Source organism: Heterodontus francisci, chromosome 6 (assembly GCF_036365525.1).
Source record: "Heterodontus francisci isolate sHetFra1 chromosome 6, sHetFra1.hap1, whole genome shotgun sequence".
NCBI classification, from domain to species: domain Eukaryota; kingdom Metazoa; phylum Chordata; class Chondrichthyes; order Heterodontiformes; family Heterodontidae; genus Heterodontus; species Heterodontus francisci.
In genome coordinates this window covers 40,874,895-40,901,801 of record NC_090376.1, presented here as the reverse complement: position 1 = coordinate 40,901,801, position 26,907 = coordinate 40,874,895, and the positions used below count along the sequence as shown (strand labels likewise).

The following is a 26,907-nucleotide window of genomic DNA, read 5'->3' as shown; positions in this document are numbered from 1 at the left end:
TTTCACAATTGAAATGGTACATTTTGTTCTAAACAGTGCAACATAAAGGCCCAGAACTTGCTTATGACTTGTGCTGAAATTTATGCAGATCTTGCCATTGGCAACTTGCAGTGAAATTTCTGGTGGAGCTCATTTGCATATGTCAGAATGTACAAAAACATTGTAAAGCAAGCACAACTTCAGCATAACTATTCTGGGCCTGAAGAAACATGTAGACCATATGCCATATTCCTTCTTTAATCCCTCCTTTCCTATTGATTTTTTTTTTGTTTTATGGGGATGTGGGCGTCGCTGGCCAGGCCAGCATTTATTGCCCATCACTAATTGCCCATGAGAAGGTGGTGGTGAGCTGCCTTCTTGAACCACTGCAGTCCATGTGGGGTAGGTACACCCACAGTGCTGTTAGGAAGGGAGTTCCAGGATTTTGACCCAGCGACACTGAAGGAACGGTGATATAGTTCCAAGTCAGGATGGTGTGTGGCATGGAGGAGAACTTGGAGGTGGTGGTGTTCCCATGCATCTGCTGCCTTTCTCCTTCTGGGTGGTAGAGGTCATGGGTTTGGAAGGTTAAATGATGTTGATGTTATGAAAATTAGTTTAATAGAATCAAACCATCATTTATGCCTATTAAGCATTGCTGTATGCTTCAGAAAATGCAAATTTAGAAGCTTTTCTCAGATTCTGATGCCATAGTAAAGCATTCATTGATAAACCCAGATTTTGCAGTCAGTGAGGAAGTGATGGCACTTGCCACTGACCTTGAAGAAAGCTGTCCACAAAAGTCTAGCAGTCTCTGGCATAGATTTCACCTTTCCCAACAATAATTTCATTCTGGCATCAGCTGGAGGGGATCTCTGGCATCCAGCAACAGGGATGTCATCAGGCAAGCTAAGCAGGCAATATTGAAAAATTCTCCCACAGGCAACAAATCAGGAAGTTAAAAAGCACTCAATATCCTTCACTTTTAATTATTTTACAGACAGCAGAAAAATAAAAATTGGTGCATACACATGGGATTAAGGTAGAAGCTGAAATTTCATGACCAAAGTTTTAAAATAGTTTTTATTAATTTATAAATCTATGAATTTCTTTATCAGAATGGTGAAATTTGACTTTCTATCTATCTAGCTACCTACCTGCTTGCCTGCCTGCCCGCCGAAATAATATTATTTTGCCAATTGTGCACACATCCTGCAAATTATTAATGTCTTATATTTTGTTGCATTCTTCACTTGTATTAACTACACACTCCAATTTGGTGTTGCCTACAAGTTTAGGAATTGTACTTTCGCCCCGCCCCCCCCCCCCCAAAGTTCAAATCGTCAATGTAAGTTGTGAACAACAGTGGTCCCATCACCGATTCCTTTGGAACACCACTCCTCATCTTTTGCCAGCCTAAATAACTATGCTTAACCCCCAGCATTCGCTTTTCTGTTTTGTAGCCAGCTAGCTATCCATTCTGCTACCTGTTCTCTGACTTCACATGCACTGACCTCAGTCGTGAATCTGCTTTATAGAAGGTCCTTAGAAAATCCAAATATATTACATCTACTACATTTCCCTTGACTATTGTTTCTGTTACTCCTTCAAAGAATTCAATAAGGTTGGTCAAGCATGAAAATATTTTGAATACAATGCTGATGACTGCATTCACCTGGATTTTCTGGTCTACCTTGAAGAAAGCACCCCACAAAGATTTGGGATAGAATCTTAGAAAAATCATAGATCTCAATGGCGTGGCTTTTCCTTTCCTGATGGCAGTTTAAATCTGGCATGATGTCCTGGGGTGCAGCAGCAATGATGTCAGCAAGCAGGTAGGCAGCCAATGACACTGAAGTATTCACAATCTAGGAAATTGAAAGCACTAATCGCCTTCACTTTTAAGTTAAATTTTCAGATAACAAATTAAATGGTTATGGATTAGGATAGAAGCTAAAATAAACAAACTTTTAAAAATGTTTTTTTTTAATTTTTTGAAAAATATATGCAATCTTTTATCATTATGGAGAAATTTGACATTCCACAAATATAAAATTAGCATTTCAGGGCTAGTGAAGGTGCTTAGCAGTAATTATGAAGTTAGTATGTCATTAAAAACCTAGTTACACTTCATTCTACAAAGTGTAATTTTTTCAAGGGTTTTTACAGTGAGACGAGCATCATATGATTGAAACTTCTCATCAATTCAATTGATTTCCATTGATTGCAATCTGGGCTCCCAAAGAGACAGCAACAACAGCATCAAACAGCACACTGGAGAAGCATAGAAATAATGACAGCAATTTTTGGATTTCCATGTTATCTGCCCATGTGCAGACTCCAGAAATTGCTGTCAGTTTTAGTGGAGTAATGAAGGCAAACACTCACAGTTTTGCCATCGTTATTACTGCAAAATCCAGTCCATAAAATTTTGGTGTCTTGGTGTTTTTCCATTACATTTTTGAATAAAGATTCCATGACCTCTCCTACCACTGACATTTGGCTAAATGGTCGATAGTTCTCTGGACTTGTTTTTTCTCCCTTTCTATATATAGCAATCACATTAGCTGTCCTCCCGTCCTCTGGCACTATTCCCTTTTCTAATGAATTTCTATAAATATATAATTGTGCCACTGCTATCGCTGCACTAATTTATTTTAATATCTGGTGCCGCGATGTTATCCTCTCAAGTTTGATTAGTTTATGACCTTCCGCCTTTCTACATCAAATGTCTTTATATCTTTTTTGATCTGTCCTTCCAATGTCATGTCGACCTTGTTAATCACCCAGTTACATACTGAGGCAAAGTAACGATTCAATATTTCTGTTATTATACTGTCATTACCTATGATTTCACCTTGTGCGTTCCTTAGTAGATCTGTCACTATCCTGATTTTTCTTTTGTTATTTATTTATCTGTGGAATTCATTACTATTTATTTTGATATTCCATGATAATTTTGTAGTTCCTCTGTGCTGTTCTAATTGTTTTTGACTTCTTTGCTAACCACTTTATATTCCCTCTTGTCATCCTGTCCTTTATTGTCTATGCCAGGGTTATCCAATATAGGGCCAGGATCCGACCTGCCAAAGGTTTCCATTCGCCCCACACGAGAAAACTGTACCCAGAGCCGTTCCTCATCCTCGCCAGGGCTCCGTGACTGGAGATGGGAAATTTCCCATTGTCTTATTCTTGCAGAGTGGCCTTTTTAAAAACATCGCGCTATCAGTTTCACAGCTGACAGCTGCTGAAGCAGGAACACGCTTCCCAACTTCAGACAGATTCGGGGTTTTCTAACTTTGTTTAAAAGCCCGCCGGAAAACTCCGGGTCTGTCCAAAATTGGGAAGCGCATTCCTGCTTCAGCAGCTGTCAGCTGTGAAACTGACAGCGTGATGTTTTTAAACAAACTGACTCATCACAAAACCGCTGTGCTGAGTGCTCCCTGCAACTGTCAGCGAGAGAGAGGAGGGGGGAACAAAGAGAGAGAGAGAGAAGGGGAGAAACAAAGAGAGAGAGAGAGGCAGAGGGAGAGGGGGACAGAGAGAGAGACACACAGAGAGGGAGGGAAACAACAGGGTGGAGCACAGGGAGAGACAGAGAGATCATGGATATCTATCTGGAATACTCCGCATCACTACAAGTGTGCGGGCAGACATTGACTAACTGTGCAAGCCAAATAATTCCTGGTATCACACTCAATCAGTGTACAACATAGTGATGAGAAAGTAAGTCAATAAATTAATCTTCTCATTTAAAGATTCACACAAATGCACATTTATTGTTGTTTTGATTAATAGTAAGATAACTTTTTAATGCCTTTACCTTTCCAAAATCTTCTCACTGCCCCCCCCCCCCCCCCCCCACTGTAAGACAAAAGTTGTGATGTGGCCCCCCCACGTGAAAAAGTTGGACAACCCTGGTCTATACACTTAGGGTGTATGCTTTTATCTTTAGTTCTAAATTAGTCCTTACATCATTATTCATTCATGGGGTTTCATTATTGGCTAGCTTGTTCTTGTGTTTTTAGAGAAACATATTTCTCCTGAATTCTATTGACCACCATTTGAAATATTTCCCACCGCTGTTCTATCTCTTGTCTGTCAACATATTTTTTCCAGTTTATATTCCCTTGTTCCATTCTTATTCCTTCAAAAAAGATTTTTTCCCAATCTATTGCTTTGGTCTTTGGCTTAATTATGTCTTTCTCAATTATTATTTTAAACTTTATGAAGTAATGATTGTTTTTCCTCAATTTTCCCCAAAACTTACTTCTCTTACCTGGTTTATTTCCCATTCCTAGATCCAGCAGTGATTCTGCTCTTGTTGGACTTCTTACATATTGAATAAGAAAGGAGTCCTGAATACACTATAAAAACTCTGTTTCCTTTTCCCCTTTCCTTACTTTTCTTGTGAGTTTATTGGGGGTAGTTAAAATCTCCCATGATTAATATCCAATGTCATTTCACATATTTTCTTGCATTTTCTTCTTCCAGTCCCTTGCCACTATTTTTCTGTAGGATACCCCTATTAGCATGATTGAGCCCTACTTGTCAGCTTACGAGCGACTGCTCAAGACAAAGCCCTCAATCAAAGTATATAATTCTGATTGCAGTGGGAGCAATACACTGTCAAATCAGTCCTGCCACTCCACAGATCGCCTAATGTATCACTTTAAACTTTCCAAATTAAAGAAAATCACAGCCAAATTGGCCATCCACCAACCCCAGAATGAGGCTAACCAAACCACGTGTCTTTAGATCAACAAATTAACTGTTTAGTTAGAAAAACTAAATCCTTAAACAGTACTAAGATATAAACAACATTTAAAATAGAAAAAATTAGTGTCCTTGCAGATTTACGCTCCTGCCAAAGTGGAATCTTCCAATGTGGAACATTCCAAGGTTGCTTGAAGTTCTCACAGCCGTCTGATGGGGAAAAGAAAATGTCCAACATCCAAAACTGCAGCTCCTCTTTCGTCTAGCGATGACCTCAGCCGATCAGCAACTTGCAAACACTTCAATGAATCAATTTGGCTTTAAAATTTTGAGGGGTGAAAAAGTGATCAGTCTATATTTCACCTTCTTTCAGTTTAAACTATCAGAGAACTCTGTTAGGTTCATGCTGGTCCAGCTGTCTGTCTGTGTCGGTGTCAAAAGCCAGATTTTAGCTAGTTTTCAAAAGGCAATCAGCAACATTGTATCTTGTCCTTGTTCTCCAACTGGCTGTATCCCGGGGCAACCTGAATCATAGTCTTTGAATCATAGTCCCTGGAGCTTGTTGCCTTAAAGCAGTACTGATCCTTTTACAGCCTTAAAGGCACACTGCATACTTCCCAGAGGAAAAAAAAATGACAGGATCATAACAATTTCTATCTTAATATTAATTATGCTCCTTTTTCTATTGCCATTATGCTCTCTCTAATTAGTACAGCTACCTCACTCCACCTTTCTTCTTTCCTATCTTTTCTAAACACATTGTATCCTGCAATATTTAATCTGTTCTTTGTGTAGCCATGTTTCAGTTATGTTTACTACATCTGTCTCCTCTCTGAATTGTTACTTCTAGTTCCCCTGTTTTGTTTCAGATGCTGTGCACATTGATAACTGGTTTTATTAATTGTTCGCAAAATTTATTTTAACAGTAATTTTATACTTAGGTTTTATAACCATATTTGTTCACTGACCATTTATATTACCCTTGTTCCTTATCTTCGCCTGACTTTTACTCGGATCTCCTATTTCCTTTGTCTTCAGACTTACGTTACTTTCTACTTACTTACTAGTTTAAATTCCTATTCATAGCCCTTTTTTTATCCTTTCCTCTAGGGCAATAGTCCCATTCCTGTTAAGGTGGAGCTAGCGGTACAGCTGCTTCCTGTTTCAGTTCTGGTACCAGTCCCATGAAGTGAAACTTATCCTTCCCACACCAGTCTTTCCCTTTGTTAATATGCTAAGTATTGTTTTGGCAGACATAGTGGGAGAGGCGGAAATGATCAAGGAAATTTACACGTAGGTGTCAGCATAAAATAGATGTAAGTCACTTGGGACAAAATGACGCAATGCAGCTCTGACACTGTTGCATCCCCCCAAATGGTATTGTTACCTGAAACTTTGCACCTTATATGCAGAGTGCAAATGCCATTCTCTGCTGAACTGTTGAAGTGTGATTAAACCATGGAATAGCTTTGGGCTTATCTCTTGACATCCATGAAAGATCACAAATTCTAAAAGAAATGTGGCCAAAGTTCAATTATCATTAAGCAGCTGATTGTTAGTTATTGTAAGCTGCAATTTACAAATACATAGGCCCAGATTTTGCAGTCAGTGGCGAACAAATGGTGTAAGCCGTTCATCACACTTGCTATGTACATTTGCATTATGGTTATTAGGAAGACAAAACAGCAGAGTGGCCTGTAAAGGGAATCTGGAACTTGTGTGGATAGGGCAAGCAACTGTGTGTCTACTTAACCAATCAGGTTGAAGAATCCTTACTCAGGCAGACAGGGCTGTAAATTGATTAGTTCCTGAAAACGCCAACTTTGTGCTGCCTGCTAATTATAATGATTTTGACAAGCAGCCAGTGCTTCCTGCACTGTACATTGGCTGCACGCATCAGCAGGAGGCTCAATATTGTTAATAATTTGCACTACCTAAAGGCAGCCTGCAGCTAGGAGAGCATAAAGGAGGGATCTGCACCAGGCACAAGTGTGCTGAAGCCAGAGCAGAGGGAAAGGCAAGAACAGGTGCCAGCTCACCAGAGGACGAGGTCACACACAAGGTCTTCAGCAGAGGTCTCAGATGAGGGTGTAGGATATTCTGCAGGGGCAAGGGAGTGAGCCAAAAGTTGTAGTACATGTTGGTACCGACATAGCAAGGGCCGGTATTGAGGTCCTACGGTCATATTTTCAGAAGCTAAGGTGGAAGTTAAAGATTAGGATCTTGAAGGTAGTAATCTCTGGATTACTCCCAGTGCCATGCATCAGCAAGAGTAGAAATAGGAAGGTAGGGAGGATCAATACATTTCTTGAAGCATGGTGCAGGAGGGAAGGCTTCAGATTCTTGGGCATTGGGACCAGTTCTGGGGCAGAAGACACCTTTTCAAAAGGGACGGGTTGCACCTCAACAGGACTGGGACCAATGTCTTCATGGGGAGGTTTACTAGTGTGGTTGGGGAGCGTTTAAACTAAATTGGCAGGGGAAGGGCACCAGCATATCGAAGTAGAAAAAAGGAACAAGGTGCATAATGTAACAATGTTGGACAGGACTAGAGAAGGGAGTAGTTCTGTATTAGATAGGAGCGGACTGAGAAAGGCTAAGAGGAATGCAAAGACAGGATTACAATGCATGTATGTAAATGCACAAAGTGTTGAATACGAACATACGAATTAGGAGCAGAAGTAGGCCATTCGGCCCCTCGAGCCTGCTCCGCCATGGAATAAGATCATGGCTGATCTGTTTGTGTTTCGAATTACACACTCCCATCTACCCCCGATAACCCTTGATTCCCTTGCCTAACTAGAATCTATCTACCTCCGCCTTAAGAATATTCAATGGCCCTGCCTCCACCACCTTCTGAGGCAGAGAATAAGGTTGGTGAGCTACAAGCACAAAGAGCAGTATGGGAATATGATGTGGCAATAATGGAAACGTGGCTTAAAAATGGTAAGGATTGGGTGCTTAATATACAAAGATATAAAGTGTTCAGAAAAGATAGAGAAGGAAAAAAGTTGGGGTGGTAGTACTGTTTAGGGAAGACATCATAATGTTGGAAAGAAGGGATGTCCTTGAGGGGTCAAGGACAGAATCCATTTGGTCGGAGTTGAAAAGCAAAAAGGGTATGATCACACTACTTGGGGTTTTCTATAGGCCTCCAGATAGTGTGAGAGAGATAGAGGAGCAAATCTGCAAGGAAATCACAGAGATGTGAAAGAACTATAGCATGGTGAAACTGGGGGACTTTAATTATCCAAATTTCGATTTGGATAGTTTTAGAGTAAAGGGAAAGGAGGGGCAGGAAATTCTGGGTTGTGTTCAGGAGAACTTCCTTAATCAGTATGTTCTCAGCCTAACTAGATAGGAGGCATTGCTGGATCTGGTGCTGGGAAATGAGATGGGCCAAGTGTCTGTGAGGGAGCACTTGGGTAAGAGTGATCATCGTATCATCAGGCTAGATTGGAAGAGGGCTAATTTCAATACAATGAGAAGGTATCTAGTCTGGAAAAAATGGAACCAAAGATTGACAGGAAAAACTGTAACGGAACAGTGGCTTATGCTTAAGGAAGATATGCTCAGGTACAGGCTAGGTACATTCCAACATGGGTGGAAGGAAGGGGAGCCAAAAACAAGGCTCCTTGAATGACGAAGGAGATAGAGGTTATGATAAAACAAAAAAAGAAGGTGCATAATGCCTGTCAGGTGAATTCTTCAATTGAGAACCAGGCTGAATACAATAAGTTGAGATGGGAGGTGAAGAGGACAATAAAACTGGCAAAGAGAATATGAGAATAGAATGGCAGTCAACATAAAAGGGAACCCAAAAATCTTCTACCAGCATGTAAATAGTAAGCGAGTAGTAAGAAGTGGCATGTGTCCTATTAGCGAAAAGTGGGTAATATATGGTTGAAGGCACAGGGCAAGGCTAGGATACTTAATGAATACTTTATATCGGTGTTTACTGAGGAAGAGGAATCTAACAAAATATCGGTAGAAGCAATGAGAGTAGAGGCAATGAATAGGGTAAACATTGAGAGGGAGGAGGTACTGGAAAGGCTGGCTAGGCTTAGGATAGATAAGTCACCTGGTCCGGATGCTTACATCCCAGGTTGCGAAAGGAAGTGGGGATGGAGATAGTGGAAGGGCTTGCCATAATCTTCCAATCTTCCCACGATATGGGGAGGTGCCAGAGGATTATAGAGTGGCAAATGTGAAAGCCTTATTCAAGAAAGGGTGTAAGGACAGTCCTAGCAACTGCAGGCCAGTTAGATTAACATCAGTGGTGGGTAAGGTTTTAGAAACAATAATCAGGGGGAACAAAGCAACAAGCACTTGGAGAGGTTTACATTAATTAAGGAGAACCAACAAGGATCTGTAAAAGGCAGTTCATGTTTGACTAAACTAATTGAATTTTTTGATGAAGCAACAGAGAATTTTGAAGAAGGAAATGTGGCAGATGTTGTCTATATGGATTTTAAGATAGTGTTTGATAAAGTATCACATTAAAGCCTGGTTAACAAAATTAAGGCTCGTGGAACAGAAGGGTCAGTGTCAGCTTGGATAAAAAATTGACTTAAGGACAGAAAACAGCGAATGGTGATAAATGTTTGTTTTTCAGACTGGTGGATGGTAGACAGTGGTGTTGCCCAAGGGTCAGTGTTAGAACCACTGCTTTTTTGGAGATATATAAATTACTTGGATCTTAGAATGCAGAGCAGAATTTGAAAATTTGCTGAAGCTACCAAACTTGAAGGAGTGGCAAACAGTGAGGATGATATGAACCGCCTGCAACAGGACATAGATAGGCTAGCAGAATGGGCAGACAAGTGGCAGATGGAATTTAATACAGACAAGTGTGAGGTGATGCATTTGGCAGAAGGGATAGGGTGAGACAATATAGACTTAATGGTACAGTTCTGAAGAGTGTGCAGTAACAAAAGGACCTGGCCAGTGCATAGATCTTCAAAGGTGGCAGGACATATTGAGAGAGTGATTAGCAAAGCATATGGGATCTTGGGCTTCATAAATAGAGGCATAGAGTACAAAAGCAGGGAAGTTATGCTGAACCTTTAGAAACCTCTGATTAGGCCTCAACTAGAGTATTATGTCCAGTTCTGGTTACCACACTATAGGAAGGATGTGAGGGTCCTTGAGAGGGTGCAGAGGAGATTTACCAGAATGTTTTCAAGGATGGAGAATATTAGTTACAAGGTTCGGTTGAAAAAGCTGGGGTTGTTCTCCCTGGAGCAAAGGAGATTCATGGGAGATTCGATAGAGGTGTTCAAGATTACGACAGGCTTAGATAAGGTAGATAAGGAAAAACTGTTCCCATTAACTGATGGAACAAGGACTAGGGGACACAGATTTTAAGTTTTGGACAAGAGATGCAGTTGGAATGCGAGGAGGAACTATTTTATGCGAGTGGCAATGACCTGGAACTTGCTGCCCATGAAGGTGGTGGAAGTGGAGACGATCAATGATTTCAAAAGGAAATAAACTTGCACAACTACGGGGATTGAGCAGGGAAGTGAGATGACTGGATAGCTCTGCAGAGAGCTGGCATGGACTCGGGCCTAATGGCCTCCTTCTGTACTGTAAATGACTCTATGACTTTGATGAGCCAGGCTACATAAAAAATCTGATGAGTGTACACACCAAAATGGTCGGTGCATTGGGAAGCCTGCCAGAAAGCATATGTGCAATGTCAAGGAGCTTGTAGAACTTTGTGCAGAGCTTGGAGCCCATCCTTTCCAGCATGGAACAGGTGGCCAACTTCATCAACAAATTAGTGAAGCCAACCATGATGCAGCATCTGATGGCTGATGTCTCAGCTTCCATTTCAACATAAGCAGAAGGCACCTAATGTTCAGGACCAAAACTAATATCCTCACAGGGAGATTTGCTAGTGCTGTTGGAGAAGGTTTAAACTAGCTTGTCAGGAGGATGGGAACCTGAGGGCAGCTCAAATTGGAAGGAAGTAAAGTTGGTAACAGGAGGTAAAAAGTAGCAAGCGACATTAGAAGGCAGGCAAAACAAAGGCAATTATCAACTAGGCTTAGATTGTACAATAATGTCAAGATGACAAGGTTAAGGGCACTCTACCTGAATGCACGCAGCATTCGCAACAAGGTAGATGATTTAAAGGCCAAATAAAGAGAGGTAAATGGGTATGATCTAATTGCCTTTACAGAAACATGGCTACAGGGTGACCAAGACAGGGAACTGAATAGTCAAGGATACTTGACATTTAGGAAGGACAGGAAAAAAGGAAAAGGAGGTGGTGTTGTGCTGATAATAAGGGATGGGATCAGTACATTAGTAAGGGAGGATCTCAGATCGGAAGAACAAAATGTGAAATCTGTTTGGGTGGAGCTAAGAAACAGTAAGGGGCAGCAAACATTGTTTGTAGGCCACCAAACAGTACTGCTAGTGTGGGGCATGATATTAATCAGGAGATTAGAGAAGCATGTAGCATGGGTAATACAGTAATTATGGGTGACTTCAATCTGCACATAGACTGGATAAACCTAATGAGCACTAATGCTGTGGAAGATGAGTTTCTGGAGTGTGTTAGGGATGGTTTTCCAGAGCAGAATGTTGAGGAATCGACTAGAGAACAGGCTATTTTAGATCTAATATTATGTAATGAGAAAGGGCTAATTAATAATCTTGTAAAAGAATCTTGAGGGATGAGTGACCATAATATGATAGAATTTTACATTATGTTTGAATGTGAGGTTGTTCAGACTGAAGCCAGGTTGTTAAATTTGAATAAAGGAATTATGAAGGTACGAGGAGCAAATTGGCTGAGATGAATTGGGAAAGTACATTAGGAGATATGACAATGCAGAGACAATGGAAACTCTTCAAAGATTTATTAGATAGTTTACAGCAACTATACATTCCTTCAAGGCAAAAACACCCAAAGTAAAGGCAATCAACCGTGGCTAACAAAGAAAGTTAAGGATTATATAAGATTAAAAGTAAGGGCCTATAAAGTTGCCAGAAATAGTAGTAAACCTGAGGATTGGGAGCATTTTAGAAAACAGAAAGGAGTGCCAAGAAACTGATAAAGAAAGGGAGAATAGAATATGAATGTAAGCTAGCAAAAAACATAAAAATGGGCTGTAAAAGCTTCTACAGGTACATAAAAAGGAAACATTTGGCTAAGCCAAATGGGGGTTCATTACAGGCAGAGTCAGGAGAATTTATAATGGGGAATAGAGAAATGGCAGAGAAGCTAAATGATGACTTTGTGTCTGTCTTCACTGAGGAAGATGCAAGAAATCTCCCAGAATTAGAGATCCAAGGGACTAGGGAGAATGAGGAACTGAAGGAAATTAGTATTAGTAAGAAGGTTGTATTGGAGAAATTAATGGGGCTGAAGGTTGCTAAGCCCCAGGACCTGATATGCTACATCCCAGAGTGTTGAAAGAGGTTGCTGTGAGATAGTGGATGCATTGGTGATCATCTTCCAAAATTCTATAGATTCTGGAACAGTTCCTACAGATCGGAAGATTGCAAATGTCGCCCCACTATATAAGAAGGGAGGGAGAGAGAAAAGAGGGAACTACAGACCTGTTAGTCTTACATCAGTAGTAGGAAAAATGTTAGAATCTACTCTAAAGGATGTGATAATAATGATCTGATTGGGCATAATCAACATGGATTTATGAATGGGAAATCATGTTTGACGAACTTATTGGAGTTTTTTGAGGATGTTCACAGTGTGGCTTTCGTGCAGAGAGATCGACCGTTGACATGCTGTTCTCCCTTCGTCAGATACAGGAGAAATGCCGCCAACAACAGATGCCTCTCTACATTGCTTTCATTGATCTCACCAAAGCCTTTGACCTCGTCAGCAGACGTGGTCTCTTCAGACTACTAGAAAAGATTGGATGTCCACCAAAGCTACTAAGTATCATCATCTCATTCCATGACAATATGAAAGGCACAATTCAACATGGTGGCTCCTCATCAGACCCCTTTCCTATCCTGTGTGGCGTGAAACAGGGCTGTGTTCTCGCACCCACACTTTTTGGGATTTTCCTCTCCCTGCTGCTTTCACATGCATTCAAGTCCTCTGAAGAAGGAATTTTCCTCCACACAAGATCAGGGAAAAGGTTGTTCAACCTTGCCCGTCTAAGATCGAAGTCCAAAGTATGGAAAGTCCTCATCAGGGAACTCCGCTTTGCTGACGATGCTGCTTTAACATCTCACACTGAAGAGTACCTGCAGAGTCTCATCGACAGGTTTGCGGCTGCCTGCAATGAATTTGGCCTAACCATCAGCCTCAAGAAAACGAACATCATGGGGCAGGACGTCAGAAATGCTCCATCCATCAATATTGGCGACCACGCTCTGGAAGTGGTTCAAGAGGTCACCTACCTAGGCTCAACTATCACTAGTAACCTGTCTCTAGATGCAGAAATCAACAAGCGCTTGGGAAAGGCTTCCACTGCTATGTCCAGACTGGCCAAGAGAGTGTGGGAAAATGGCGCACTGACACGGAACACAAAAGTCGGAGTGTATCAAGCTCAGTACATTGCTCTATGGCAGCGAGGCCTGGACAACGTATGTCAGCCAAGAGCGACGTCTAATTCATTCCATCTTCGCTGCCTCCGGAGAATACTTGGCATCAGGTGACAGGACCGTATCTCCAGCACAGAAGTCCTCGAGGCGGCCAACATCCCCAGCTTATGCACACTACTGAGTCAGCGGCGCTTGAGATGGCTTGGCCATGTGAGCCGCATGGAAGATGGCAGGGTCCCCAAAGACACATTGTACAGCGAGCTCGCCACTGGTATCAGACCCACCGGCCGTCCATGTCTCCGCTTCAAAGACGTCTGCAAACGCGACATGAGGTCCTGTGACATTGCTCACAAGTCGTGGGAGTCAGTTGCCAGCGTTCGCCAGAGCTGGCGGGCAGCCATAAAGGCGGGGCTAAAGTGTAGCGAGTCGAAGAGACTTAGCAGTTGGCAGGAAAAAAGACAGAGGCGCAAGGGTAGAGCCAACTGTGTAACAGCCCCGACAAACAAATTTTTCTGCAGCACCTGTGGAAGAGCCTGTCACTCTAGAATTGGCCTTTATAGCCACTCCAGGTGCTGCTCCACACACTACTGACCACCTCCAGGCGCTTACCCATTGTCTCTCGAGATAAGGAGGCCAAAGAAGACTAACAGAATTGATAAAGGGGAATCAGTGGACATGGTATACTTGGATTTTCAGAAGGCTTTTGATAAAGTCCCCCACAGGAGGTTCGTTAGCAAAATTAAAGCACATGGGATAGGAGGTCATATATTGGCATGGATTAAGGATTGGTTAACAGGCAGAAAACAGAGTATAGGAATTAACGGGTCATTCTCACGTTGGTAGGCTGTGACTAGTGGGGTACCGCAAGTATCAGTACTTGGGCCCCAGCTGTTTACAATATATATAAATTATTCGGATTTATTTGGAGACCAAATGTAATATTTCTAAGTTCGCAGATGACACAAAACTAGGTGGGAATGTGTGTTGTGAGGAAGATGCAAAGTGGCTTCAAGGGGATTTGGACAGACTTCGTGAGTGGGCAAGAATGTGGCAGATGGAATATAATGTGGAAAAATGTGAGGTTATCCATTTTGGTAGGAGGAATAGATGTGCAGAGTATTTCTTAAATGATAAGAGATTAGAAAGTGTAGATGTACAAAGGGGCCTGAGTGTCCTTGTCAATCAGTCACTGAAAACTAGCATGCAGGTGCAGCAAGCAATTAGGAAGGCTAATCGTATGTTAGCCTTTATCGCAAGAGGATTTGACAGCAGGAGTAGTGAAGTCTTGTTTCAGTTGTATAGAACCTTGGTTAGACTGCACCTGGAGTACTGTGTGCAGTTTTGGTCCCCTTACCTTCGGAAGGATATTATTGCCATAGAGGGAGTGCAACAGAGGTTCACCAGACTTGTTCGCAGGATGGCGGGACTGTCCTATGAAGAGACATTGGGGAAACTGGGCTTGTATTCTCTAGAGTTTTGAAGAATGAGAGGTGATCTCATTGAAACCAAAAAACACTTAAAGGGATAGACAGGGTAGATGCAGGTAAGATGTTTCCCCTGGTTGGGGAGTCTAGAACCAGGGGACACAATTTCAAAATAAGGGGGAAGCCACTTAGGACAGAGATGAGGAAAAATATCTTTACTCAGAGGGTTGTGAATCTTGGAATTTTCTACCCCAGAGGGCTGTGGAAGCTCAGTCATTGAGTATGTTTAAAGTAGAGATTGACAGATTTCTAAATACCAATGACATAAAGGGATATGGGGATAGTGTGGGGAAAAGGCATTGAAGTGGATGATCAGCCATGCTCGTATTGAATAGCAGAGCAGGCTCGAAGGGCTGAATGGCCTACTCCTGCTCCTATGTTCCTGTGCTCCAGTGGAAGCTCAGACCACTGTCATGCTGACTGTATTTAATGGGGCTTCCAGGATGTTACAGCAGTACAACATTCTGTTCTCCAATAAATTAGTAGGATTGCTGAGGCGCCGCCCTGGGAAAGTGGCAGTGACTCCATGGAGCATGAACCTCTGCTCGGATGACAACATTCATGCTCACACCACTGCCACTCCGCCAGAACCCTGTCAGCCAGCCAGCCCAAACTTCTGCCACCCACACCGAGATAGTGCAGTCTGAACCAGGGCCCAGAGCTGGTCGAGCGTGTCCTCCGAGACCACCTGCAGTTTCCTCCACTGAACGTCAGCAGCCTTCCACGAGCCATATTGCAGCCACTGGGGTAGCACCTCATAGAAGAACTAGGAGAGGCAAAGGCACTGCAAAACAGGCACTAACCAAATGCACAAGGTGATTTGCTCACTTTTATATGCAATATCACTTGATTTCAGTTAGGAATTTGGATTGGAATGTGTATTTTTTGTTGGCTTTTATTTTTGCATTGTGGACAATGTGACGTGATGGTCAGTGACAAAGTGAGGGTAAGGAGTGTGAGACTGTTGGTGAATGGTATTTGGATTTGCGTTACCCTGTTATCGTTCTTGAATTGAGGAGCCCCTGCTCCTCATCTTCTGTCCTGATAGGTGGTGCTAATGGCTGTTCCCTCATGATGGCAAGGTTGTGCAACATGCAGCATACCACAACAAATCTTGAGAGTGTTACGATGCAGTGAGGAAGGGATCTCAGGCTCCCCTTTCGCCTCTTCTCTGGTTTGACTGCAACAGGGCTTATCCTTTTAATGCAGTGATTTAACTTACTAACTCAATGAGCACTTGTCCCTATTACTGTAATTATAATTGCAAATGAACTAACCGGATAGGTTTTCTTGAGTTTAAACAAGAATGATGTAAGTTTATTAACCTTATCACTCTAAACTGGTTAAAATTACTAAAATATGCAACGCATCCATACTTACATTCATACAAGAGGCACACACACACACACAAATAGATACAGAGGGGGAAAAACAGAGTTGGGAGGTTGGAGTAGAGTCCTTAATAAAAATGGAATTTAAATACGGAAGTGTAGTCCCAGTGTCCTTAAGTGAAATTGAAGTCTTGAAGTCCTCACTGGACCACATGCACAATTCAGGCTTGCTCCTCTGATTCCGGAAGGCTGAAGAGAGACTTTATTTGTCCTCCTTGTTGATGACTGTGAGGATCTGTAGATTTGAGGTTTAGCTGCAACCGAGGCTTTCCTGGGACTTTGTTGGAGAGAGAGGAGAAATTTTCCTTCCTTGGAGTTCAGTTACTATCTGCTTTCAATGGCCTTTCCACATTGAGCCTTTTTGGCAGCTGCCCCAAGCTTTAGTGCGTCTCTCAGCAAATAGTCCTGGACCTTGGAATGTGTCAGCCTGCAATACTTGGTTGTCCTTGCACTGGAAGACCACCAAGTTACAGGCAGACCAAAGAGCATCTTTTAGTGAGTTGATTTTCCTCCAGCAGCAGTCATTGTCCATTTCTAAACGAGTAGTTGCTGGACAATTTCAAAGGGGACTTAAGAGTTAACCACATTGCTGTGGGTCTGGAGTCACATATAGGCCAGAGCAGGTAGGACAGCAGATTTCTTTCCTTCAAGAGCATTAATAAACCAGATGTTTTTTTGTGACAGTCTGGTGGTTATATGTTTGCCATTACTGTGGTCTCATATTGTCACACTTTTAAAAAATATTTATTGTTTGAATTTAAATTCACTAGCTGCTGCGGTGGGATCTAAACTGCTATCTCCAGATTATTAGCCACATGAAAACTTTCACGACAGCATATAGATCTCTCAATTTGTAATCTCTATTAGAAACAATAAAAGTTACTTTGGCTATTGGTTTAGTGGGGATCAGGAATACTAGTCCAGTAACATAACTATTATGCTACAGTTCCCTATTGTTAATTTACTGCCCAATCATGCACAGAAAGTGAATTGAAGAGAGGGAAAGAAAGATGAGATTGAGAAAGGGAAATAAAAGACAATGAATAAGTTAAAAAATAATAATTTTTAAATAATTTCCAATAATTAAAATCAGAAGTAATTAGACTGTACATTTATGAAAGTAAATTTTGCAGTATTGGAGAGGTTATTCAGCAGTGATTAAAGCTTATCGTGGCATTAAAAGTTCACATACACTTGAATGGACAAGGCCTAACTTTTTCTGGCATGATTAATGGGTATCTAATGCTTATGTACAGCAAATTTACAATGTTGCCTGTATTTTAATGTTAAGTCTCTCGGCAAGATACATGCTATAACGCTGCTTCTGGAGGAGCAGAGCAACTCGGACAGCAACTTTCTGATTTCCACATTTCATTGCACATGCATGACCGCCAGAAGTTACTGTCCAATTTACTCTTCAACCAAGGTGAGCAAAGGTAGCCATAATGTTAATTGTACCGGAGGTTTTGTGTCATGGTTCTCTATTGCTTAAAAAATATGTAGCTCCAGCAAGACAGATTCCACAGGGAGTCTTGAGCTGTCAGCCTCCAACAGAGACAGATTTAATGACAGCTGTGCTTTGATTATGCGATGTTAAGTCATTTCAAGCACAATAAGTGGAATGTACACAAATTACATTGAGATTATTTCAGTCATTGCAAGATGTTTTGAGCAAGATGTTGGACGAATCAGGCCCATGCCAAATTTAAAAACCAAAATTTTTATTTATACACAGATACCAAAGTGTTTCACACAGCAGTCAGTTTTCGTTGGAGTAGCTAGACCCCTTTAGAAAATGCATGTTGCCATGAAATAACACTATTTCATAGGACAATTCTGATCCTGACAAACTGCATCATGTCATATAAGATTTTGGCCTCTGCCTATTTGATTAATTAATAGGCTTCAGAGTCTAGTTTCAACAAATTTAATACTTTATTAAAAAAATGACTAAGCTTCTTCCTTATCTTTGATTGAGATATATATCTATCAATCAATCATCAGACACACGTATGTAATATCCGTTTATACACTTACACACAGGCAAATCTGTTCAATGAGTTTTATCTCCAGTTTCTCGAGTTGAAGCTGCACACAGACCTTAAGGCTACTGTTATGACCAGGTGAGAAAAGTGTCTCGGGGTCTGTTACTATCTTCACCTGGTCTTATTGTAACAGGGTTTAATTTTAAACACAGTGTGTTTTGAGCCCCCCCTTTTGTGAATCTTTGTTCACAACTTTCCAATTATAAGACAAAGAAGTGAGCACAAACAGGCTTTCTTTGGTTCAAAGAAGAAAGATGAAATTTATTAAACCTTAAACTTAAACTCTAATATGGTTAACGCCTATGGATATACGACGCATCCACGCAAGCATGCACACGCAATACACACATGCAAACAGGGACAGAAAAGAATAGAAGAAAAGATAAGTAGAACAGTTTGAGGCAATCTCTTGTTACTGTGCTTCGAACTCGCTGTAGTCCTTGATTGAAGATTTGGTCTTCCGTTTCGTTGGGGCCCAGAGTTCCTTTTAAACCTTGTTCACGTAGGAGACTTTTTCTGTCTTTGAGTTTACGTGTCTTCAGTGGTTTCTGAAGCTGGTGAGAGCGAGATGGGGGTAGACAGGAGAGAGGTCTTATCAAACCAGGAGCCAGGAGCTTTCTCAGTTCGAATCCTTTGTTGGAAGTTCAAACCTCAACAGCCAGCTAGTCATGTGACTAAACTGGTCTGACCGCTTCTGTGTATTGGGGAAGCAATGACTGGGTCACTTTTGTTCCAACACTGCTAGTGTCCTTCCAATCAGGGTCTTGCAATTTTAAGTTTTAATGTTCATGTGGCAAAATCATGTGTGCCTCCATCTTGGTAGGTGAGGGGTTTGCCTGACACTACACTAACCCTTTATATAACACACCTATTTATATATATTTTATAAAACACACTGGATGCACTTAGGAGCATGCAGGTGGCAGAAAGTGTCATAGACAGGAGTTTTAGAGAAGTGGTTACACCCAAGGTGCAGGCAGATAGATGGGTGACTGCTAGAAGGGGCAGGCAGTCAGTGCAGGAATCCCCTGTGGCTATCCCCCTCTCTAACAAGTATACCGTTTTGGATACTGTTGGGGGGGATGGCCTATCAGGGGAAAACAGCAGCAGCCAGAGCAGTGGCACCACGGCTGGCACTGTTCAGCAGGGAGGGACAAAGCGCAGAAGAGCAATAGTTATAGGGGACTCTATAGTCAGGGGCACAGATAGGCGCTTCTGTGGACGTGAAAGAGACTCCAGGATGGTATGTTGCCTCCCTGGTGCCAGGGTCAAGGATGTCTCTAAACGGACAGGGGGCATTCTGAAGGGGGAGGGTGAACAGCCAGAGGTTGTGGTACACATCAGTACCAATGACATAGGCAGGAAGAGTAACGAGGTCCTGCAGGGGGAGTTTAGGGAGTTAGGTAGAAAGTTAAAAGACAGGACCTCTAGGGTTGTAATCTCGGGATTACTCCCTGTGCCATGTGCCAGTGAGGCTAGAAATAGGAAGATAGTGCAGCTAAACACGTGGCTGAACAGCTGGTGTAGGAGGGAGGGTTTCAGTTATCTGGACCATTGGGCTCTCTTCAGGGACAGATGGGACCTGTACAAGAAGGACGGGTTGCATCTAAACTGGATGGGCACAAATATCCTGGCTGCGAGGTTTGCTAGCGTCACTCGGGAGGATTTAAACTAGTGTGGCAGGGGGGTGGGAACCAGAGCAGTAGGACAGCAAGTGAAATAAATGAGGGGGAACTAGTAAATAAGGCCAGTGAGACTAAGAGGAAGAGCAGGCAGGGAGTTGTTGCGGAGCACAGCACGACTGGTGGTCTGAAGTGCATTTGTTTCAATGCGAGAAGTATAACAGGTAAGGCAGATGAACTTAGAGCTTGGATTAGTACTTGGAACTATGATGTTGCTGTTACAGAGACTTGTTTGAGGGAAGGACAGGATGGCAGCTAAATGTTCCAGGATTTAGAAGCTTCAGGCAGGATAGAGAGGGATGTAAAAGGGGTGGGGGAGTTGCATTACTTGTTAAGGAGAATATCACAGCTGTACTGCGGGATGACACCTCGGAGGGGTCGTGCAGTGAGGCAATATGGGTGGAGCTCAGGAATAGGAAGGGTGCAGTCACGATGTTGGGGGTTTTCTACAGGCCTCCCAACAGCCAGCGAGAGGTAGAGGAGCAGATATGTAGACAGATTTTGGAAAGATGTAAAGGTAACAGGGTTGTAGTGGTGGGTGATTTTAACTTCCCCTAGATTGACTGGGACTCACTTAGTGCTAGGGGCTTAGATGGGGCAGAATTTGTAAGGAGCATCCAGGAAGGCTTCTTGAAACAATATGTAGATAGTCCAACTAGGGAAGGGGCCGTACTGGACCTGGTATTGGGGAATGAGCCCGGCCAGGTGGTCGAAGTTTCAGTAGGGAAGCATTTCGGGAACAGTGACCATAATTCCATAAGTTTTAAGGTACTTGTGGATAAGGATAAGAGTAGTCCTCGGGTGAAGGTGCTAAATTGGGGGAAGGCTAATTATAACAATATTAGGCAGGAACTGAAGAATTTAGATTGGGGGCGTCTGTTTTAGGGTAAATCAACATCTGACCTGTGGGAGTCTTTCAAATGTCAGTTGATTAGAATCCAGGACCAGCATGTTCCTGTGAGGAAGGAGGATAAGTTTGGCAAGTTTCGGGAAGCTTGGATAACGTGGGATATTGTGAGCCGAGTCAAAAAGAAAAAGGTCCCTCATGGCAGACTGGTACAAAAGGTGAAGTCACACGGGATCAGAGGTGAGCTGGCAAGATGGATACAGAACTGGCTCTGTCATAAAAGACAGAGGGTAGCAGTGGAAGGGTGCTTTTCTGAATGGAGGGATGTGACTAGTGGTGTTCTGCAGGGATCAGTGCTGGGACCTTTGCTCTTTGTAGTATATATAAATGATTTGGAGGAAAATGTAGCTGGTCTGATTAGTAAGTTTGCAGACGACACAAAGGTCGGTGGAGTTGCGGATAGTGATGAGGATTGTCAGGATACAGCAGGATATAGATTGGTTGGTGACTTGGGCGGAGAAATGGCAGATGGAGTTTAATCCGGACAAATGTGAGGTAATGCATTTTGGAAGATCTAATGCAGGTGGGAAGTATACAGTAAATGGCAGAACCCTTAGGAGTATTGACAGGCAGAGAGATCTGGGCGTACAGGTCCACAGGTCACTGAAAGTGGCAACGCAGGTGGATAAGGTAGTCAAGAAGGCATACGGCATGCTTGCCTTCATCGGTCGGGGCATAGAGTATAGAAATTGGCAAGTCATGCTGCAGCTGTACAGAACTTTAGTTCGGCCACACTTAGAATATTGTATGCAATTCTGGTCGCCACACTACCAGAAGGACGTGGAGGCTTTGGAGAGGGTACAGAAGAGGTTTACCAGGATGTTGCCTGGTCTGGAGGGCATTAGCTATGAGGAGAGGTTGGAAAAACTCGGATTGTTTTCACTGGAACGACGGAGGTGGAGATGGGTGACATGATTGAGGTTTACAAAGTTATGAGCGGCATGGACAGAGTGGATAGTCAGAAGCTTTTTCCCAGGGTGGAAGAGTCAGTTACTAGGGGACATAGGTTTAAGGTGAGAGGGGCAAAGTTTAGAGGGGATGTGCGAGGCATGTTCTTTACACAGAGGGTGGTGAGTGCCTGGAACTTGCTGCCGGAGGAGGTGGTGGAAGGAGGTACGATAGCGACATTTAAGAGGCATCTTGACAAATACATGAATAGGATGGGAATAGAGGGATACGGTCCCCGGAAGTGCAGAAGATTTTAGTTGAGGCAGGCATCAAGATCGGCGCAGGCTTGGAGGGCCGAATGGCCTGTTTCTGTGCTGTACTGTTCTTTGTTCTTTTTTCAGCAGAAAAGCTAAGAGTTGTACAATGGTGTGCATATGGGTGTTTAACACAATGTTAGATTGTTAAATATGTTCACATTTTCATTCACATTAAAATTATTTGTTTGCACCATTTATCGATATTGCCTGTTTTTGCCTTCTGCCTGGCAAGTGGCCTCCTTGACCTGTGATGAATGGTTAGACAAGACTTTAAGATGAGTTTTGTGTGTCTGTGACAGGGATGTCGAGGTGGTTTACCATATTACATATAGTAATGATCCAGATTTAGTGAATAGCTTAACTATGTATGAACATTTATTGAACAGTGATCATAATATGATTGAGTTCAATGTAGTGTTTGAAAGGTAGAAATACGAAACTGCTACTAAGATTCTAAATTTAGGTGAAGCTGACTTCATTGGGATGAGACAGAAGGGACTGGATGTTATGGGCCCCCCTGAGACGGGGTCGGAGGCAAGGGGGCACGAAGAATTCCGACGGGTGGCAGAGGGCAGAGAGCCCGTCACCTCCCCATCGACAAGCGATCTTACCAGGGGTGGGATAGACCGATGATGGCCTCCCCCTTCCCACCCCCCAGAGGCCAATTAAGGCCCATAAGTGGCTTATTAACTGGCAGTTAAGGGCCTCTTCTTGCCGCCGCTGGGATCTTGCCAGCAGCGGGGGCTGCCTCCGCCAAATGGGGAGGGCACCTTGTAACACGAGACGCAATCCCTATGGGGGGGGTGGTGGGGGTGGGGAAGGATTCCTCCTCTGTGAGCAATCTGTGGCCTAAGGAAGATCCCTGCCAGGAACAACTGTACTCCCAGGATTCCTCTCCGCCTGAACTGCACGACCACCCCTCCTGCCTGGCTCTCACCGGGTCCTTCCAGACTGGCCCTGGGAACCCTGCCTCACTTACCTGAGGTCCAGGGGTTCCAGCACTACGCCTGTGTCCAACGCCTCTACAGTACTGGCAATGGCCACCGCTCCCGGTGTTGCTGCCGATACTGCTGAGCTGACAGCCCACTGATTGGCTGGCAGCTCTTGGAGTTGGGAGCCCCGTCTTTAAATGGGCAGGGATCCCGCCTCCTGAAACTTTGATTTATAAAGACCGGAGGATCGCTCCAGTGGGGCATGAAAAAGCAGAGATGGGCTTTTCCCCCCTGCCTTTTCTGCCAGGTGCTGGGAGCCCCACCTCCAACACAAAACCCCAGCCAAGGTGTCCACAGTAAACTGGACAAATCTGTTCTGGGTAAATGGATAGAAGATCAGCGAGAAGTGTTCAAACAAGAATTTAATGTGATACAGAACCAGTTTATACTGTGAGGGGCAAGAGCTCTACTTGCCAAAAAGGACAGCCATGAAGGTAAGAGATAACTTCACTTAGGGGGTTGAAATTACCCTCATTGTGTCTGAACATGTGACTTGAGCAAGAAAGGAAGTTCAGAGATGGTGTTTGGTGCCTGAATTCCTGCCCTAGTGAGCTGAGATATAGAAAATTTGTTTATGGAAAAGAGATAATGTTAAATATACTGGTGGGCACATTTTATCAAGCACAATGTATAAAAATTTGTCTGTGTGTAAAAATTTACTTAGTGTACTATTTTAAAAGCATTAAAACAAATTAAGTGAGACATTTTCCCATTTCTTGTATGTTTCAGGGCACTGTGGCAAAACATTTGCTATTCTGAAACGATTTGATAGTCATGCTGTTCCTGAGGTTCCCTGGCTCATGATTGTGGATGACGACACATTGATAAGGTACTATAAATGAAATTAAAACAATTTCCAACTTTTTGACCACATTTGATAATGCTATAAAATTAAAAGTTACAGTACTTCAGCATCATTGTTCAGCTACAGTTTTGTATTATAACTCAATGTCAGGAAATACTTATCAGATTTTGCTTTCATAAAACTTTATTTTTCTATAATGCCTGAGCAAACTGAGGAGTGAGTGGTTGAAATTAAAAATGAAATATTGTAAAATGTGTTGAAAAGGTCATATCTTTCTGAACAGGGCCTGGATAATAACTGATATTTTGAATCCATAAGCCCTTTATTCTTCCTTTCTCCTTTTCCCTCTATAGCTTTCTTCCTACGTTCCACTTCATGCATCTTCCTTATGTAACTCTATGCTACTTGCTCAGTTATGGGCATATTTAGAGGAGCAACAGAGCAGTGTGGCATTAATTGAGGGGCATAAAAATAGTCACTGGGATTTTGAGCATGCCTAATGCCATAGAAATTTTCCTTCCCTGCCATTTTTGTTTTGTGTATGAGACTTTTGTTGTGGGGCTGGGAGAACGTTGAACAAATTGGAGAATTAAGAGCTAATAATCAAACCGAACTGTATAATTATAACTAGGCATGGAACAACTGGCTTTCTAGGGAGAACAGTAGAGTGCTCATGATTGAGAGGAGGAATGAGTTCTGTTCCACTCCAGATTTCTCGTCATCTGTAAGGAATCTGACTGGAACAACATGCACCATGAGTGATTAACGTATCTAACTTTAGTGCTTTGTATCATAAACATAGGAAGATGGATCAATTAACCATAGTATAGAATGGATATATAATTTAAGTAAATAAACTGTCCTGGGGAAGGTCCAGGGAACATCTAATTCATGAAGTCTTGTATGTAAAATGTACTTTCAAAGTGAATGACTAAGATATAAGGAGGTGTTTCCAGAGTTAGTTGGAGAGCTGAAGCAAGAGAAACCTGAAGTTTCCTTTTGTGCTATATAGACTGGTCACCTATGCTCTGTGGTTAAAGTCTGTTTTGTATATTCAAACTGTATGGTGAACACCTTACTCAAAGCACATTGCTGTGAACCGTAGAAAGCACGAGGTTGTCTAAAGGTTAACTCAACAGGGAGGAGAATGCAACTGAGAGAAAACGAGATTGAGGTTCACAAGATAAGCATGCAAATGAGAGGGATGCAAGACAGAAGAGAGAATAGCCAGAGATGGATACATAGAAGAGGAGAAAAAAAGATAGAGAACAAAAAGTGACAAAACAAGAAAGACAAAAATGAGACATGGAACAGGCGAAAGAAGTGGAAAATTGATTAGCGAGGTGGCAAAGTGGACAGAGAGACATAGATGAGGTACGGATAACAAGAAAAAGATGCAAGGAGATGGGAAAAGGCTAGAAAGCAGAGTTTCTTAGTGAAACTGAAAATAAACTATTTATTTTAATACTCTGTGGTAGAAACCATCAGGCCCTGGATATTTATCTATCTTTAATCTTAATATTTTCTCTATTAGCATTTTTATTTACTTATGTAAATAAGTTGCTGTTAGCTTTGCAAGTTTTTTTTCTATAATTCCTTTTTGCACCCCTTACTTTCTTCCTATCCCTTTGTTGCTTTTTATTGTTCTCCTAATCTGATGGATATCCACTTTTCCTTACATTTATGTAAACCTTTTCTTGCAGCACTATACTTTATCCTACCTCATTTGTTGACCATAGTTGCTCAACTACACAAGTGAAGCCTTGGCCTTTTAGGGTTATGTACTGCTTTTGTATTACAGCAAATAATTCCCAGTGTTTGCCTGTAGATTTACCCATTAACTGTTCCTCCCAGTTTACTGTGATCAGTTCATTTCTCTTCCCGGGAAGTTGCCTTACTTTTATTTAAAATCTTGGTATTTGATTCTTCCTTTCCCATCCCAAACCTAATAACAAATTATATTATGGTCACTATTTTCAAGGTGTTCCCTTATTGTCAGATTGTCAAGTAGTCATGGTTCATTACTCATCACCTACATCTAGTATAGCCTGTTCGGTTGTTGGTTCTTAAAGATATTGAGCTGAAATTTATACAATGGCGGAGACACCACAATATTAAGCATGGTGGTTCATTTAAATATCCGGAGTGGACCACCCCTCCCGATCACGTGGAGGGGGCGGGCTGCACAAGCACTGATGCAATTTTTAAAGGGCTTCAAGCGCTACCATTCAATTTGAATATTGAAAGGAACAGATAATTAAAAAATTTAAATCCATTTAAATTGCCCCTCTCCCACCCCCTCCTGCAATAACCATAAAATGAATTACTTGCCCTCTCCCCCCAAAACACTTCCCTTGCCGACCTGACTTTCCCCCCGCCAAAGTACATAAACTTCAAACTATAACCCTCCCCACCATCCCCTACACCAATGATACAACTTTGACCCCGCTCCCCGTCACCCCCTGCATTAAGAAACTTACCTGCTCCCTCCCTCCCCACCAGTGTTCTGCCTCGGCTCCCCAGATGGGGATCTGAAGGCGCGGGAGTGCCAGCCAGCCACACGAAGATCGCACTGGGACAGATGGTGGGAGCATAAAGGTAATTAATTATGTTATTTTAATTTATTTACATATATTAAAGGCGGTCCCATCACCGAGTGGCCGGGGGCCGCCACAAGGCCTCGCCGCCGCCAGTAATATCGGGCCAGGCCCTCACGGTGTTGAGGTGCATGGCAGCCCTCCCCTGGAGGCATTTTCCGCCACAACTCCCAATATCGGGGGTGGTGGGGAAGGAGGCTGTAATATTCAACCCTTTGTATTAGTAAACGCTCCAGAATATATTCTAGAAATTCATTGCCTTTCCTGCTTGAGCTCTGCTTCTCCCAGTTTATCTGAAGATTAAAATCTCCCATTATAATCACATTGAGTTTGCTACATGCTGATCTACATATTTAACATCCCCTGCCTGCATCATTCCTAATGATTTCTTACCGGAATCTTCTATTCCTTGGTCTTCCTTAACTCTACCCATAGATAATGAAATTGGGCTCCATAGTGCTACTAATGCCAATGCTACGGAAGTCCGCAGCTGAAAAAAGTCAACCGAATGCCTCTGACCACTTATACGCTACGCCTACTGACTGACAGGGTACCAGTGCAGGCATGCCATACAT

At 42.5% G+C, this 26,907-nt stretch overlaps 1 protein-coding gene across 2 annotated transcripts in view; it reads left to right on the top strand.

Annotated features, from left to right (window-relative positions):
* b3glcta (beta 3-glucosyltransferase a) overlaps positions 1–26,907 on the top strand; it is a 281,226-nt gene that overhangs the window by 203,688 nt on the left and 50,631 nt on the right. For both annotated transcript variants that reach the window (XM_068032825.1, XM_068032824.1), the window contains one exon: positions 23,660–23,759. In XM_068032825.1, coding sequence (XP_067888926.1) covers positions 23,660–23,759 — 100 coding nt within the window. The remainder of the gene's footprint in view (positions 1–23,659; positions 23,760–26,907) is intronic.